Source organism: Aulonocara stuartgranti, assembly GCF_965226115.1.
Source record: "Aulonocara stuartgranti genome assembly, chromosome: 7".
Classification (NCBI taxonomy): domain Eukaryota; kingdom Metazoa; phylum Chordata; class Actinopteri; order Cichliformes; family Cichlidae; genus Aulonocara; species Aulonocara stuartgranti.
In genome coordinates this window covers 20,001,751-20,014,598 of record NC_138945.1, presented here as the reverse complement: position 1 = coordinate 20,014,598, position 12,848 = coordinate 20,001,751, and the positions used below count along the sequence as shown (strand labels likewise).

General features: G+C 41.2%; 1 protein-coding gene across 3 annotated transcripts; it reads right to left on the bottom strand.

Moving 5' to 3' along the window:
- Positions 1-10,322, bottom strand: nup54 (nucleoporin 54). 3 transcript variants are annotated; one of them, XM_082541536.1, is made up of 15 exons: positions 10,196-10,322; positions 9,706-9,813; positions 7,748-7,831; positions 7,440-7,604; positions 6,983-7,063; positions 6,053-6,217; positions 5,520-5,737; positions 5,246-5,433; positions 4,947-5,143; positions 4,293-4,347; positions 3,601-3,694; positions 2,237-2,344; positions 1,850-1,969; positions 1,054-1,164; positions 1-581 (listed from the first exon to the last, which is right to left on the bottom strand). In XM_082541536.1, exons 1-15 carry the CDS (start codon positions 10,236-10,238, stop codon positions 453-455), a joined length of 1,866 nt encoding a protein of 621 aa, XP_082397662.1. In that variant the 5' UTR covers positions 10,239-10,322; the 3' UTR covers positions 1-452. The 3 variants fall into 3 exon arrangements, with proteins under 3 accessions (XP_082397662.1, XP_082397660.1, XP_082397661.1); XM_082541534.1 differs by lacking the exon at positions 7,440-7,604 and having other exon boundaries at positions 10,196-10,320; XM_082541535.1 differs by lacking the exons at positions 7,440-7,604; positions 9,706-9,813 and having other exon boundaries at positions 10,196-10,321.
- Positions 10,323-12,848: the final 2,526 nt, after the last annotated feature.

Genomic DNA, 12,848 nt, shown 5'->3' with positions numbered 1-12,848 from the left:
TGCTTTTTTCAACAAATGAAATTTATTAACATTCTAGGAGGATAAAAAAGAAAAACAAACATGTATTTACAATGTCTTCACTGGTGACATACACAGCTTGTTTACATGCCAGTCACATTTGTAGTCTTATAATTATAATCTGATTTGACATAAGGGATCCCAGCTATTATTAGACTTTGTTGAGTCTTTTCCATTAGGGCTGTGTCAGTTGAGAAAGCACAGATTAACCAGTCAGTGTTTAGCTGGTACAGAAAGTGGGGCAAATGATAAACCTGTCCATGTGGGGACTTAAAGGCACATTCTAGTCAAAATGATCATCTGAGCAGACAGGTTCAGATATCACTGGGGTTATCAGGGAACTACAGTGCAGATTACCTCTAAATTAAATGGCTGATGCACCATTTTTTTGGGAGGATTGTGTGTCTGAGCATGTGCGGGTTGGTGGGGCAGACTCAGCTGAGGATGCCTCCTCTCATGTGTCCGCTGTCGCTCAGCCCGTGCTCTATAAGTTTGATGTCTTCCAAGTCATCTTTGATGACACTGATCAAATGACTTAAACCTTCCTGCTGTTGTTTTAAGTGCTGAAAGAGAGAGAAAAGGAGACAGTGTTTCAGTTACCGGGAGAAGACAACTTAAACATTCAGCTGTCTCCGCCTTCATCCACAAGTTTAGAGCAGTCTTCCTCAGATTAGAGCCACCAGTAAACAACACAGAAGCTCTGAGACCGACCTTGAAGCTAATGTTTTTACAATGTTACACTTATTTGCAATAAGGAAAATGCACCTGTGCAAGAGTGATTACTTCTGTCGTTCACTGTCAGCACCTCAGAGATTACCCGCGTGAAGGAAGCTGGGTGAGAACCCTGACTGGATGTTAACATCATGATAATCTTTCAGCTTTTTGCAACTTAGTATCGGAAGACTCAAATGTTACTTTAATGTTCTCCTTCTTAGTGTTTTTTAAGTCCTGGGCCGACTTTCAGAAATCACTGAACACATGTTGTGAATGCCTGCACAACAACTGCAGGTCAGAGGTGCTAAAGTTCCGACTCACCTGTCTGATTTCTCTGAGGAGGTCTGCGTCCACACTGTAGCGCTCTTCTGATCTCACAGCTCCAAAGTGGTTCTGCATCCGGATTTGGGACATTAATTCATTTAACCGACCCTGTAAGACAAAGACAGAACAAATACTGTAAAAAACAAACACACGTTTGACGTCTAATAGCTGCTAAGAACTGTACGAACTGTTCATTCATTTTAGGGCTGCAATGATTCATCAAGTAACTCGAAAAACTATTACAAAAATATCCTCAATGAAAAGTCTTCGCATTGTTTCTTTATAGCACTCAGCTAAGAGAAACTAAGCTAACAAACGAAGCTCCATTGTGTCATGTCCCAAACTCGAAATGATTATTCATGCTTTTGTTTCGTCACGATTGGAATACAGCAATGCACTATACACACACACGTCTTAGCAAAACCTCCCTAGAACGGTTGCAAATTGTTCAAAATGCTGTTGCCAGGCTTCTGACGAAATCCTCCAAGTTTTCACATGCGACTCCAATCTTGATGCAGCTACACTGGCTTCCAGTTTATTTCAGAGTGCAATTTAAGATTCTTTGAGAGCTCTTCATGGACAGGCACCAGGTTATTTCCCTGCTGATGGTGCCCATCTTCCCCCCCCCTTTTTTGAATAATTTCTATTTCCTCATTAAGGCAAACGTATTTATGCGATTACTCAATTAGTCAATGGAGAATTGATAGAATACCTGATTACAAAAATATTTCATAGCGACTCTAATTGTTTGAAAGAACATAGCACTGTGCAGCCACAGTTTCAACACACTTGCCTTGAACTGTGTGGGGGCATTGAGTTCAGACTGAATGGTATCCAGCTGCACTCTGAGGTGCTCCTCGTCCACTTGGATAGCGTAGCCACTTTTTCGCTGGATCTCCTGTTTGATCAACACCTTCCAAGGGAAACAAAGGAGGAGAGATAAATATGGAAGGGAAAAAGAAAACTTATAAAGTAGTGAAGGGAAAGCTCTAGACTGATGTCATTCAGATATGACAGTTTATTTCATGCAAAACACAGTTCTACTTTTCAATTCCCACACATTATTTTTATTTATGTAAACAGTGAATTTTGAGCTCCTACAGTTACTCTAAGTTTAACAGAGATGTAGGGATGTCTGAATGGCTTATTTAAAAAAAAAAAAAAAAAGTGAGACAGCAACCTGCAGCACTCGGTGAGATAGATCCATCAACTTCCTCTTGTACTGGGCGATCTTTGCCACTGTGGTTGCTTGGTTCTTTTGCAGTTCACTGATGTCATTGGAGATAATCTGCAAGTCCACACATGCATGGTTGAAAACAGTGAGGATGAACCTTTGTGACATTTCCAGAATTCCTTTGATTGCAAGTACTTTATGCTTTTTTAAAACTGATAACAAGCATATGTTTGATATTAGAAGTCTTCACACATCCAAAATTTCATGCCCGAATGCAAAAAGACTTGGAAAAAGTTTCACCTGGAGCAAAATTAATTTATTATTTGAATGCAGGGGCCATGGACAACAGAGAAAAATGCCAAACCTGATCTGGCAAGGATGCTCAATCTGCACAGATATTAGAGCTGACTGTAAATCACAAGGTAGCTTAAATGTAATACTTCTTTAGAGTTATGTAGCCGTCTCTCCTGTGCTTGGCCGTGACTTTGACTAACCGCCTTTGCCAGGAAATTTAGGTTAAAAAGATCCAGGTGTTTCTGTTGCTCTTTCCTCTTCCTGATTAAAGCAGTGTGGCTAATACCTCTATACAACTTAAAGGTCCACTCGCTACAACAGATACTGTGACTCATTTTGAAGCAGTGTTTAACAGAGTGACGAGAACTTTGACATTTATAACATTATGCTGAAACACACACAGTTCAAGACCAACAGCCTTAGAACTGGACTCAAGTGACAATATTAAAAAGTAGAAAAAAGCAGATGAGAACCCACACAGCTACCAGGTCTCATGTTCTAGTTTAGTTTGAAATGTCCTATGATATACATATGTGTGTGGTGGGGTGTGGTTTGTGGCTCAGCTGCAGGGAGGGGTGGAGCAATGATCAGCAGACCGTGCCAAGGGAGGCTGGCCGACACAGCTGATTTTCACCATACTAATCACACTTTCTCCCATTGCAGTAGCTGCTGGGGCCTGGGGATAGCAGTGCAGACAGAGTGCACAGTGGAGCAGAGCTGGGCTGAGCAGGAGAGAGATCCAAAGCAGAACTGAGCGATCTGGACAGTGTTTAAATAAACGTCCCCTGAAAGTGCAACTGAGAACTGTGTGCGTCTCGTGCTGGGATCAGCGTAACAAAGTGTTACAATATAAATATACTTGCTTCCAAACTGATTTTGTTGTTAACAGAACATTTCTACCTGAAATAGCAGGTAAACACGGGTGTTTCTAATCACATTAAAGCTGAACCTTCATGTCATTACTAACACCTGTGCTTACATGCACTGCACCCATGTTGAATCCTTTAAGAAAAAGAAGAAAAAAAATCTGGAAAATTAAAACCACAAACAGCAGGAACAGTGACTACTACACTCACATCCACTCTGGTCTGGTGCTGTTTAGTCATCTGCTCCTGGATCTGCAGCCTGCGGAGCAGCTCCTTAAATCCTACCATGGGCACTGGGATCAACCTGGACACAAAATGAAGCAGCAGCTTTTATTGAATTTTTGTTGAACTTGTAGTTAACGGTAACAACTCACAAAAAAACCTTTAGAAACTATTTATTATCGGAACTAGATCAAATCTGGGGAATTGGTGCCTCGGCTTTTCCTACTCAGGCTTTCAGAAAAACATTTCTCCTAATATGAACTAATTTATTAAAAATGTGTGAAAAGGGGTCATGGATGTTTATGCTAGTGTGCTATTTCTATTCTTGTATGTTGCTTGCTTACTTGCTGTTTATTAGTGTTTGCTGGTCCCTCAATGGTTTGCAATATAGAACAGTTATCTTATCGTCAGCCCAGACTTTATGCTTATGCTTTAGCGCCCTCTATGGGTCATGTAGTAGACTAGGTTTTGAATTATTTATCATAACAGATAAATAATTCAGACTGTTTGTTATAGACTGATGAACACTTGGAGTCGATTCATGTTTATCTGTCATTTTCCATATTGGTTCAACTAAGTTAAATAAAATTGTATTATTTAGCCAGATGTCTTGCTTTTTATAAACTCGGGTAACTTTGCGTTAATTATAATAAAAACTTATAACAACACAACCAACTCACTTCTCTGGATCGGGGTTGTCCACCTTGGCCTGTTCCCAGATAATAGGATCCACTCCTGTTCAGGAAGAAACATTATTGGCAACTATTCAAAACAACCAACTTGAATGACACTTTCTTCTATTACAGTGGTCTCTCGCTATAACGTGTTTCACCTTTCATGGCCTCGCTGTTTTGCGGATTTTTTGTGTGTGCAATTTTGCATGTTTTTTTTTTTTTTTTTAAAACAGCACTTTATATTCTGCGTCCTGATTGGCTGCAGAGCATTGTCAATCAATATCGTGCCATCTCCCCTGTACAGTACAGAGCGCATTCAGCTTTTCATATTTACATAAATCTTCGATTGCTAGCAGTGTGACTCTGAAGTGCTGTGCTGTATGTTTGTAAGTTTCCTCCCCAACAAACAACAACGTCGACGAAACGTTTTGCACCGTCAAAGGCAACCGCGGGTGCCTTTGGTTTCATTCTATAATACTGGACGTATTCTTCTACGAAGGTTTAAACTTTTTACAGCCTTAAAACATCTATAATAATTGTGAAAAATAAAGTTGGCTACTTCACGGATTTCACCTATTGCAGGTTATTTTTGGAACGTAACTCCCGCGATAAACGAGGGACCACTGTACACAAGAAAAGAACACACCAAAGCACATTTACCTGCAGGAGCATTTTGCAGCAGCTGTTTGAGCTGTGCTGGGGACAGCTCTGTGCGCGTCACTGACATGACCACTCCAATCTGAGTGAGCTGGACCTTTATGTTAGCCTGCTCCAGGTAGTTGAAGAGGGTACTCGCTGGGATTCGCTTGGAGGTGCCGTTGGGAGAGCGCTCAACCAAATAAATGATCACCTCTGTTCTAAAAAGGACAGGAGATACAAGAGTGTTTCTACATGATCTACTACTACTACTACTACAACAAAAACAAAAAAAGAAAAATAATCACATATTTATGACTTACTGGTCATTCGACAGGGCTTTGACACCCTCTACATTGACAGTGAGGGTCTGGTTGCTTCCTAGGATCTTGTGGAGGGACTCGACCAGTTGCTGCTGCTGAGCTCTCACATCAGCTTCTTTTTTATTAAGAATCAAGACTACTAAACCATCTTCATCCTTACTCATCGGGATGCAGCTGTACCCCACCGCCTAGGAACCACAAGATACACATGACTACAATGTAAAATTCAAAGCAAAACAAACCAAACACACTGTGCTGAGCTTTCTGTCTTTACCTTGAACCTGCAGAATGGGTTCTCCTGATTGAACTCCACAGGTGGGTTGTTGTTGCTGTAGTAGCCCTTCCCTGTGCCCCAGTATGCCTGCAGCTGGTTCCATTTGGCAAGTATGGAGTCACGCTCATCTCCTAACAAGGTGGGAGCTGACAGAGCGGTGACCTGCTGGTAAAGCTGGGTGGACTGATTCTGACCCGCCTGCTGACCGAACAAGCCTCCTGGCCACGGGAACCAGAGGTAAAACATTTCACAGCTCATTTTATCTTATTCTTCAAATGTATTCAAAAAACATTTTACTAGAAAAGAAAGATGCCAGAAAATCATGTGGAATTTAGTGAAATGTCTCCAATTTCATGATACCCAAAGTTGCATAATTATAACAACAAGGTATTGGCACCAGTTTTGAACTTTGTAAAAGATTTGTTTCTAACAGAATATCAGTCTGAATAGCTGTGGTTGGCTTTAACTCTGTTCAACAGATATCCATTTTATTTGTATTTTTCCCCTATTTGCAGGGAAATTGAGGTTCTTACCTTGCTGCTGCTGAGTCTGCTGGATATTAAAGCCTCCAAAGCCACCCAGGCTAGTTGCTCCTAGTCCAGTTCCAGTTCCAAATCCCGATGTTCCTGCAGCAGTCCCTGTGCTAAGCCCAGTCGGGAATCCAAACCCTTTGTTCTGCATGTTACCAAACAGGCTTCCTAAAACAAAACAACGTGCAAACACAGGGAGGAAGTATGATTGAGGAAGTACGAGTGCTCATGAAAAACCAGTTTAGAAAACAATGTTTGGGAAATATGCTTCCAGCTTTGCTGGAGAGACACCGCAGAAAATAAAAGGACTTTTGGCAGTTTTAGCATTTGTTATTTTACAACGGAAGCCTTAAAAGTGATACAATAGTTCCAAATAAATTTGTGGTAACAATCTAAATAAATAAAATTGTGAACATTTCATTGTTATCTGCAGTGTGGCAGCGTTTTTAGGTGTAAGTAAATGAATGAAATTTTCTATCCTTTTCCAGTGAGCTACTGCCACTCATGACACACTTCCTACTTTGAAGTTTGAATCCACTGAAACAAGCATTACGTAGAGCGACACAGCACGAGTCAAAAATAAGCACAAAAGTAGCCTAGGTGATGTTTACCACCTAGGCTCAGATGGCTGGCCCTGCTTTTGCCTGAGATTTTGTGCTGTTAATTTTTTTTCCTTCTCACTGTCGCCAAGTGCTTGCTCTTAGATTATTGGGGTTTTATCTCTATTATGGTAGGGTCTTTAGTTGCATTATATCAATAAATGTGAAATGAATTAAAGCCCATTTTTTTCTCTTCCAGTGCATTGCAATTTGGCCAGAAATGCAAGATGTTCTTCAAAAACCTAGCATTATCTTCATGTACCTTTCCTGGCTTGCACAGAAATGTTAACTGTAATAAAGCAGAGTGGGGGTTCAAACCAGCTCTATAACTAACCTGTTGCGGGGGGAGCAAAGCTAAATGTTGCCCCTGGTGCAGCAACAGTTGTTGTCGTTGTTCCGAAGCCACCGAATGCGCCTAAGAAGAAGAGAAAAGAAATGTGCTCAATGAGGTGACAAACCCCCCCAAAAGCAAAACAAAAAACAAAACAGGTGAGAGAATGACAGAATGAAATCACAACTGCTACGATTAATAAGAGGAGAATGAGAATTTCACTACAATATAGCGATTTACCTCTACACAAAGGTGAAAGTGTAGTGACTCTTGACAGCAATCAAATGAAATGACTAAAAATTCAACATTTTATCTCTTCATGCAATCACAGCGATGCATTGTGTTCATGAAATGAATCACCAGGTGAGGAGAAAACGATCCTTGATCCACACAGATATCAAACAATGGATAGAAATGTAAGTTTACAGACAGAGTGTACTGATTCACAAAGGTCATCTACCTGTGCTAGCCAGGCTATTACCAAAATTGAAAATTGTGCCAGTGGTGGTTGCTGTACCAAAGCACCCCACATTAAAGCTGACTGCTGCCGGGTTTGCATTTAAACCGAACCCCCCAAAACTAAACCCACCAGCCGTGGTGTTTCCAGCTCCCAGCCCCCCAAATCCTGCAGCCAAAGCAGGCAGGCAGCGAGAAAGAGAGAATGACATGGAATTAAATGACACAACGCCAGATTTAGCACAGGCTCATTTATTGTAAAAACAGTCTTCAAGTGTCTTAAAAGAAAAGTCTGAACAATGAGCGTCTTACCAGTGTTGGTGGAGCCAAAGCTAAAGCCTGTGGCTGGTGCAGCAGTGGTGGTGGTGGCTGCCCCAAAACCAGGGGCTGTTAGAGCTAATGGAGGCAAAGCACACAAAAATAATACATTATTGGCTTTATTTTGCATTAGTTAGTAAAACAAAACGTTAACAGCAAGCACAAGAAGAAGGTCTTTATCTTCTATGTGGCAACCCCTGAAGGAATTTTCTTTTACAAAGGGACCGTTTACTTAAGTCCCCACAATTGCAGTTCCCAGATGTGAGTGAATCCCACATTCCCATGATAAAATGCTCAACTTTAGCTATGAAAACCACATTAACAGCCTAGTACAGACAGTTTTGGACTGTATGCAACTATCTGTGCTGAATACTAGTAAGGTCCTAGTTATACAGCAGTCACACAGGCTTTGAGGCTAGCTGGCAACTAAGTGGCAACCACTGGTTGCAAGGGAAAAAAAACAAAAAAACAACAACACATTCCCTGGTTGGCGATTGGTTACAAAAGACAGCTGGCTGTCACTGAGTGAAATCGGTTGAAAATGCTGCATCAAAAGCCTCCTTTATGATTGCATCTTATGGAAGATGATGACTTGTCTGCAAACACCAACTACTTGCGGAGTCGTAGTGAAATTTGGAAAAAGTGCGACAAACCAGAAACGGAGTTCTGTAGCCATCAAATTACAAATTATGCTTCAGTATTCCAACCAATATATTTCAAAACATACAACTTTTACTCTGAAGGTGAACACTCTCAGTTTACAGTTTGTGTCACACTTTTCACAGTTTTACTAGTGCATGGAGAGCAGCTGGTGTATCTTCCATGCAAACTAGGCAACCACTAATCTGCTAGCAATCACAAGGAGGCTCTTCAATGCAGCACTGCATTCTTTTTTTTTGACACCAATTTCACAGCAACAACAGCCAACAACTACTCGCTAAACAGTGAGAAAATGCACATTTGGTTGCTGGATGGTTGCCAACCGGTCTCTAGGCCTATATGACTAAAGACCATCCAAATAACCAGACCTCTTGGGGAAGCTCCAGGAATGCTTGCTTAACGACCAATACCTTTCAGGTGGTGGTCTTTATCAAGCTCATCACGAACTGGACACCCTGACAATGTTTATAGCGTTGGTGCCTTTTTGAGCATTCAGAAGTATCCTGTCTCAGAGTGAAGCTGAAAAACTAGTTCATGCATTTATTACTTCCAGGCTGGAGTACTGCAATTCATTATTATCAGGATGTCCGTAAAACTTGCTGAAAAGCCTTCAGCTAATCCAAAATGCTGCAGCAAGAGTGCTGACAGGGACTAGAAAGAGAGAGCAGATTTCTCCTGTATTGGCTTCCTGGTAAATCCGGAATTGAATTCAAAATCCTGCTCCTCACATACAAGGTCTTAAATAATCAGGCCCCATCTTATCTTAATGACCTTATAGTACCATATCACCCTATTAGAGCACTTTTTGACAAACAATATGGCTTGTTGTGTGATACTACCCATCCAAGCAGTTCAGGTTTATGAGTGACATTTGAGTATTTAATTAGTTTGTTATTTAGGACTGATTAGCAGCTATCTGTATCTGTGAGGTGCACCATATAGTGAGTGCTTAGTTAGTTGGTTGAGCCCCGTCATCCAAATTGCCCATGTTAAGGATTTAAACCCAAGAAACCAACTGGTAGATATGTTGACTTGTGGAGGCTGGCTTGACACCAGTATATGTTGAAAGTGCATCAAGAGGTGAAGAAATGCTCAATTTAAAACAAACTTACTAACAAAACAAAACAAAAACACCCAGAAGCTTTGAGCCCTAGACTGAGGGAACCTAGTGGGCTCAGTTATGCTCCGAGAAGAAGGGTTTGATCACATTGGTGGCGGTTACGTGATGATAATGCCCCATGTACAGGATAAACCCCGTAAGGAGTGAATCTGGGTCTAAGCTTTGGACTTACTACCGAATCCGGATGAGGCTGTGGTTGTGGTGGCTGGGGTGCCGAAGCCAAATGTTGTCGATGGCGTAGTTTTGGCTCCAAATGAACCGAATGAAAACCCGGACGTGCCTTTTAGAAACAAACAAACAACGAGAGAGCGCTGTAAGTACTGGGTAAGCTTGTATTAGCTTCCACACGGGCATCCAAAACAGTTAGCCACAAGAGCTAGGTCTCACTGGAGCCCAGTTTAGCACCGAAACACGCGAACACAAATCCGACTGCAATTCATTAGTTGCACTGACTCAAGTGTAAAAGCGCTCTCTGTTTTCACGTGATGTCTGTCGTTAGCCGGTAGACGAACCCACCGTAACAACTGAGGGTGAACCATTAGCCGACCATTTCTATGTATTACTCATGTACAAGCATTAACACAGCTTTAGCTTCGACACGAAATATGTGACACATCACCAGCTCTTACAAGTATTTCATAATTAACTAAAAATGTCCATACTTGCTGCTGGGTTGCTCGTGGCACCGCCAAAATTGAACGCCATGTTGAGTGCTGTCACCACGGACACCTTCTTCTTCGTCTTCTGCTGCTGCTGCTTCTTCGTCTGACTCTGGTCCAACTGGGTGGTGCACTACCGCCACCTGCTGTCCCAAAATAATAATTGAACAGCCGCCGGTACAAAAACAGTAGGTTACTTTTATGAAAAATATTTGTGGAAAGGAACATGACCGGTGTTGTGCCAAAAAGTGAGATGTTTCCGTGTGTTTTCTATGTGCAATATATTTGATTATATTGGTAAATAGATTGCAATCAAGAGGGGGGTATGAAGGGGTTTTAAGATAAGATAGAACTTTATTAATCCCTCGGGTGGGTTCCTCTGGGAAATTCGATTTCCAAAAAGCACATCACTGACAGAAGTTACAGTTACAGAATATTATATATATATATATATACACACACACACACACACACATACACACACATATATAAATACAGAGACAAATATAAATAAAATATACGAAGGGGATAAATAGAATAAATAGGAATAAAAATAAAAATACAAGTGAATTGCACATTTCAAGTATTGAGTCTATTGCACTGTTGACTATTTACAAAAAGTATTGCACAAGGTATTGTACAGTGAGGTGAAGAGGCACTACAGCTTAGTTGTTCCCCCCTCCTTTGTCCTCCTGTCTCCCCTCCCTCTCCCCTCCAGAGAGGAGTTAAACAGTTTGATGGCGTGTGGGACAAAGGAGTTTTTAAGTCTGTTAGTTCTTGTCTTGGGGAGAAGCAACCTGTCACTGAACAGACTCTTCTGGTTGTTAATGGCCGTGTGCAGAGGATGCCCAGCATTGTTCATAATGTCCAGCAGTTTCTTTAGTGTCCTTTTCTCTGCCACTGTCACCAGAGTGTCCAGCTTCATGCCGACCACAGAGCCAGCCTTCCTGATCAGTTTCTCTAGCCTGCATGAGTCCTTCTTTGCTGTGCTGCTCCCCCAGCACACCACAGCATAGAAAAGTACTCCAGCAACCACTGACTGGTAAAACATCCTCAGGAGCTTCCTGCAGATGTTAAAAGACCTCAGCCTCCTGAGGAAGTACAGTTGGCTTTGGGCTTTTTTATACAGGTGCTCTGTGTTGCATGACCATATATGTAAATAAAGAAATGACCTGCTTTGCAAGTATGATTATTACTGTGCAATACTGTACCAACATTATAAAATATATGTTATATAATTATATCGGTTTTTTAAAAAAAAAATTTTATTTTAGCTTTTTGCATTGTAATAGGAATCTTCCTTCTGGCTCAGAATGACCAGAACAGATACGTTTGGCAAATTCTCGACAGATTTTAAACCAGTGTGTCATTTACAGCTGTTTAAATCCTGGGAATCAAGTTTTGGGCACACTGCAGATTTATTTTCTACACATGCATGATGGAAATTAGCGCATTGCATCTCTATTTATTGAGATCTGGAGACTGTAGAGGCCATTTGAATACAATAAACTCTTTATGTTAAAAAAAATAGCTTGAAATCATTTGAGATTTGTGAGATGATGCATTGTTCTGCTGGAACCATCATAAAATAGGTACACTGTTAGAAGGGATGGACATGGTCAGCAGCAATACTCAGGTAGCCTGTCATGTTTAAACAATGCTCAATCGGTATTAAGAGGTGCCGAAATGTACCAAGAAGATATGCCCTGCAACACTACACCAGCACCACCAACAGCCTGCCCAGCTGATACAAGTCAGGATGTTTACAACAGCACCATTCAAATGTTTCAGCAGAAACTGAGACTGGCAAACATTTTCCAACCTTCTATTGTCCAATTTTGGTGAGCCTGTGGGAAGGGGTGGCATCGGTGTGGTCTTCTGCTGCAGATCTGCATTAAGGTTTGATGTGTTATGGGTTCAGAGATAATCTTCTCCTAAAAGCTGTCTGGGCATTCTCCTCTGACCTTTACAGCTCACTGGATATTTTTTAGACCTTTTTCTGTAAACCCTAAAAATACTTGTGTTGGAAAAATCCCAGTAGATCAACAGTTTCTGAAAAATTTAGACCAGCCCACATGGCACAAACAATCCTGCCTCATTCAAATTCACTTAAATCATCTTTCTTCCCAAGTCATCTTCATCTCTACATGCCTTTTTAAAAACGTTCAAATCACATGAGCCAATATTGTATATAAAGGTTTTAGAGCGACGTGTGCTCCCCTCCAGATGACATCTATTTCAGGGAAGGCCTTGTGTATTTCTGCAGGACAATGCAAAACCACATACTGCAGCGATTACAAAAGCATGGCTTAGTTGGAGAAGAGCCTGGGTGCTGAATTGTCCTGCCTGGAGTATAGATCTTTCACCTATAGAGAACATTTGGCACATCATTAAACGAAAAATGACCACAAACTCTTCAGTGGCTGGAAACCTATATCGGGTAAGAATGGGACCAAATTCCAACAACAAAACTCAAGAATCTCATAACCTCGAGGCCCAGACGTGCTTCAAACTGTTTTGAAAAGGAAAGGAGATGCTACATCAGGGTGAACACGTTGCTGTCCCAAATATTTTGAGACCTGTAGGAAACATCAAATTTGAAACGAGCTCATTTATTTATGCTCTGATGTGAATACAATGTTGGCTCATGTGATCT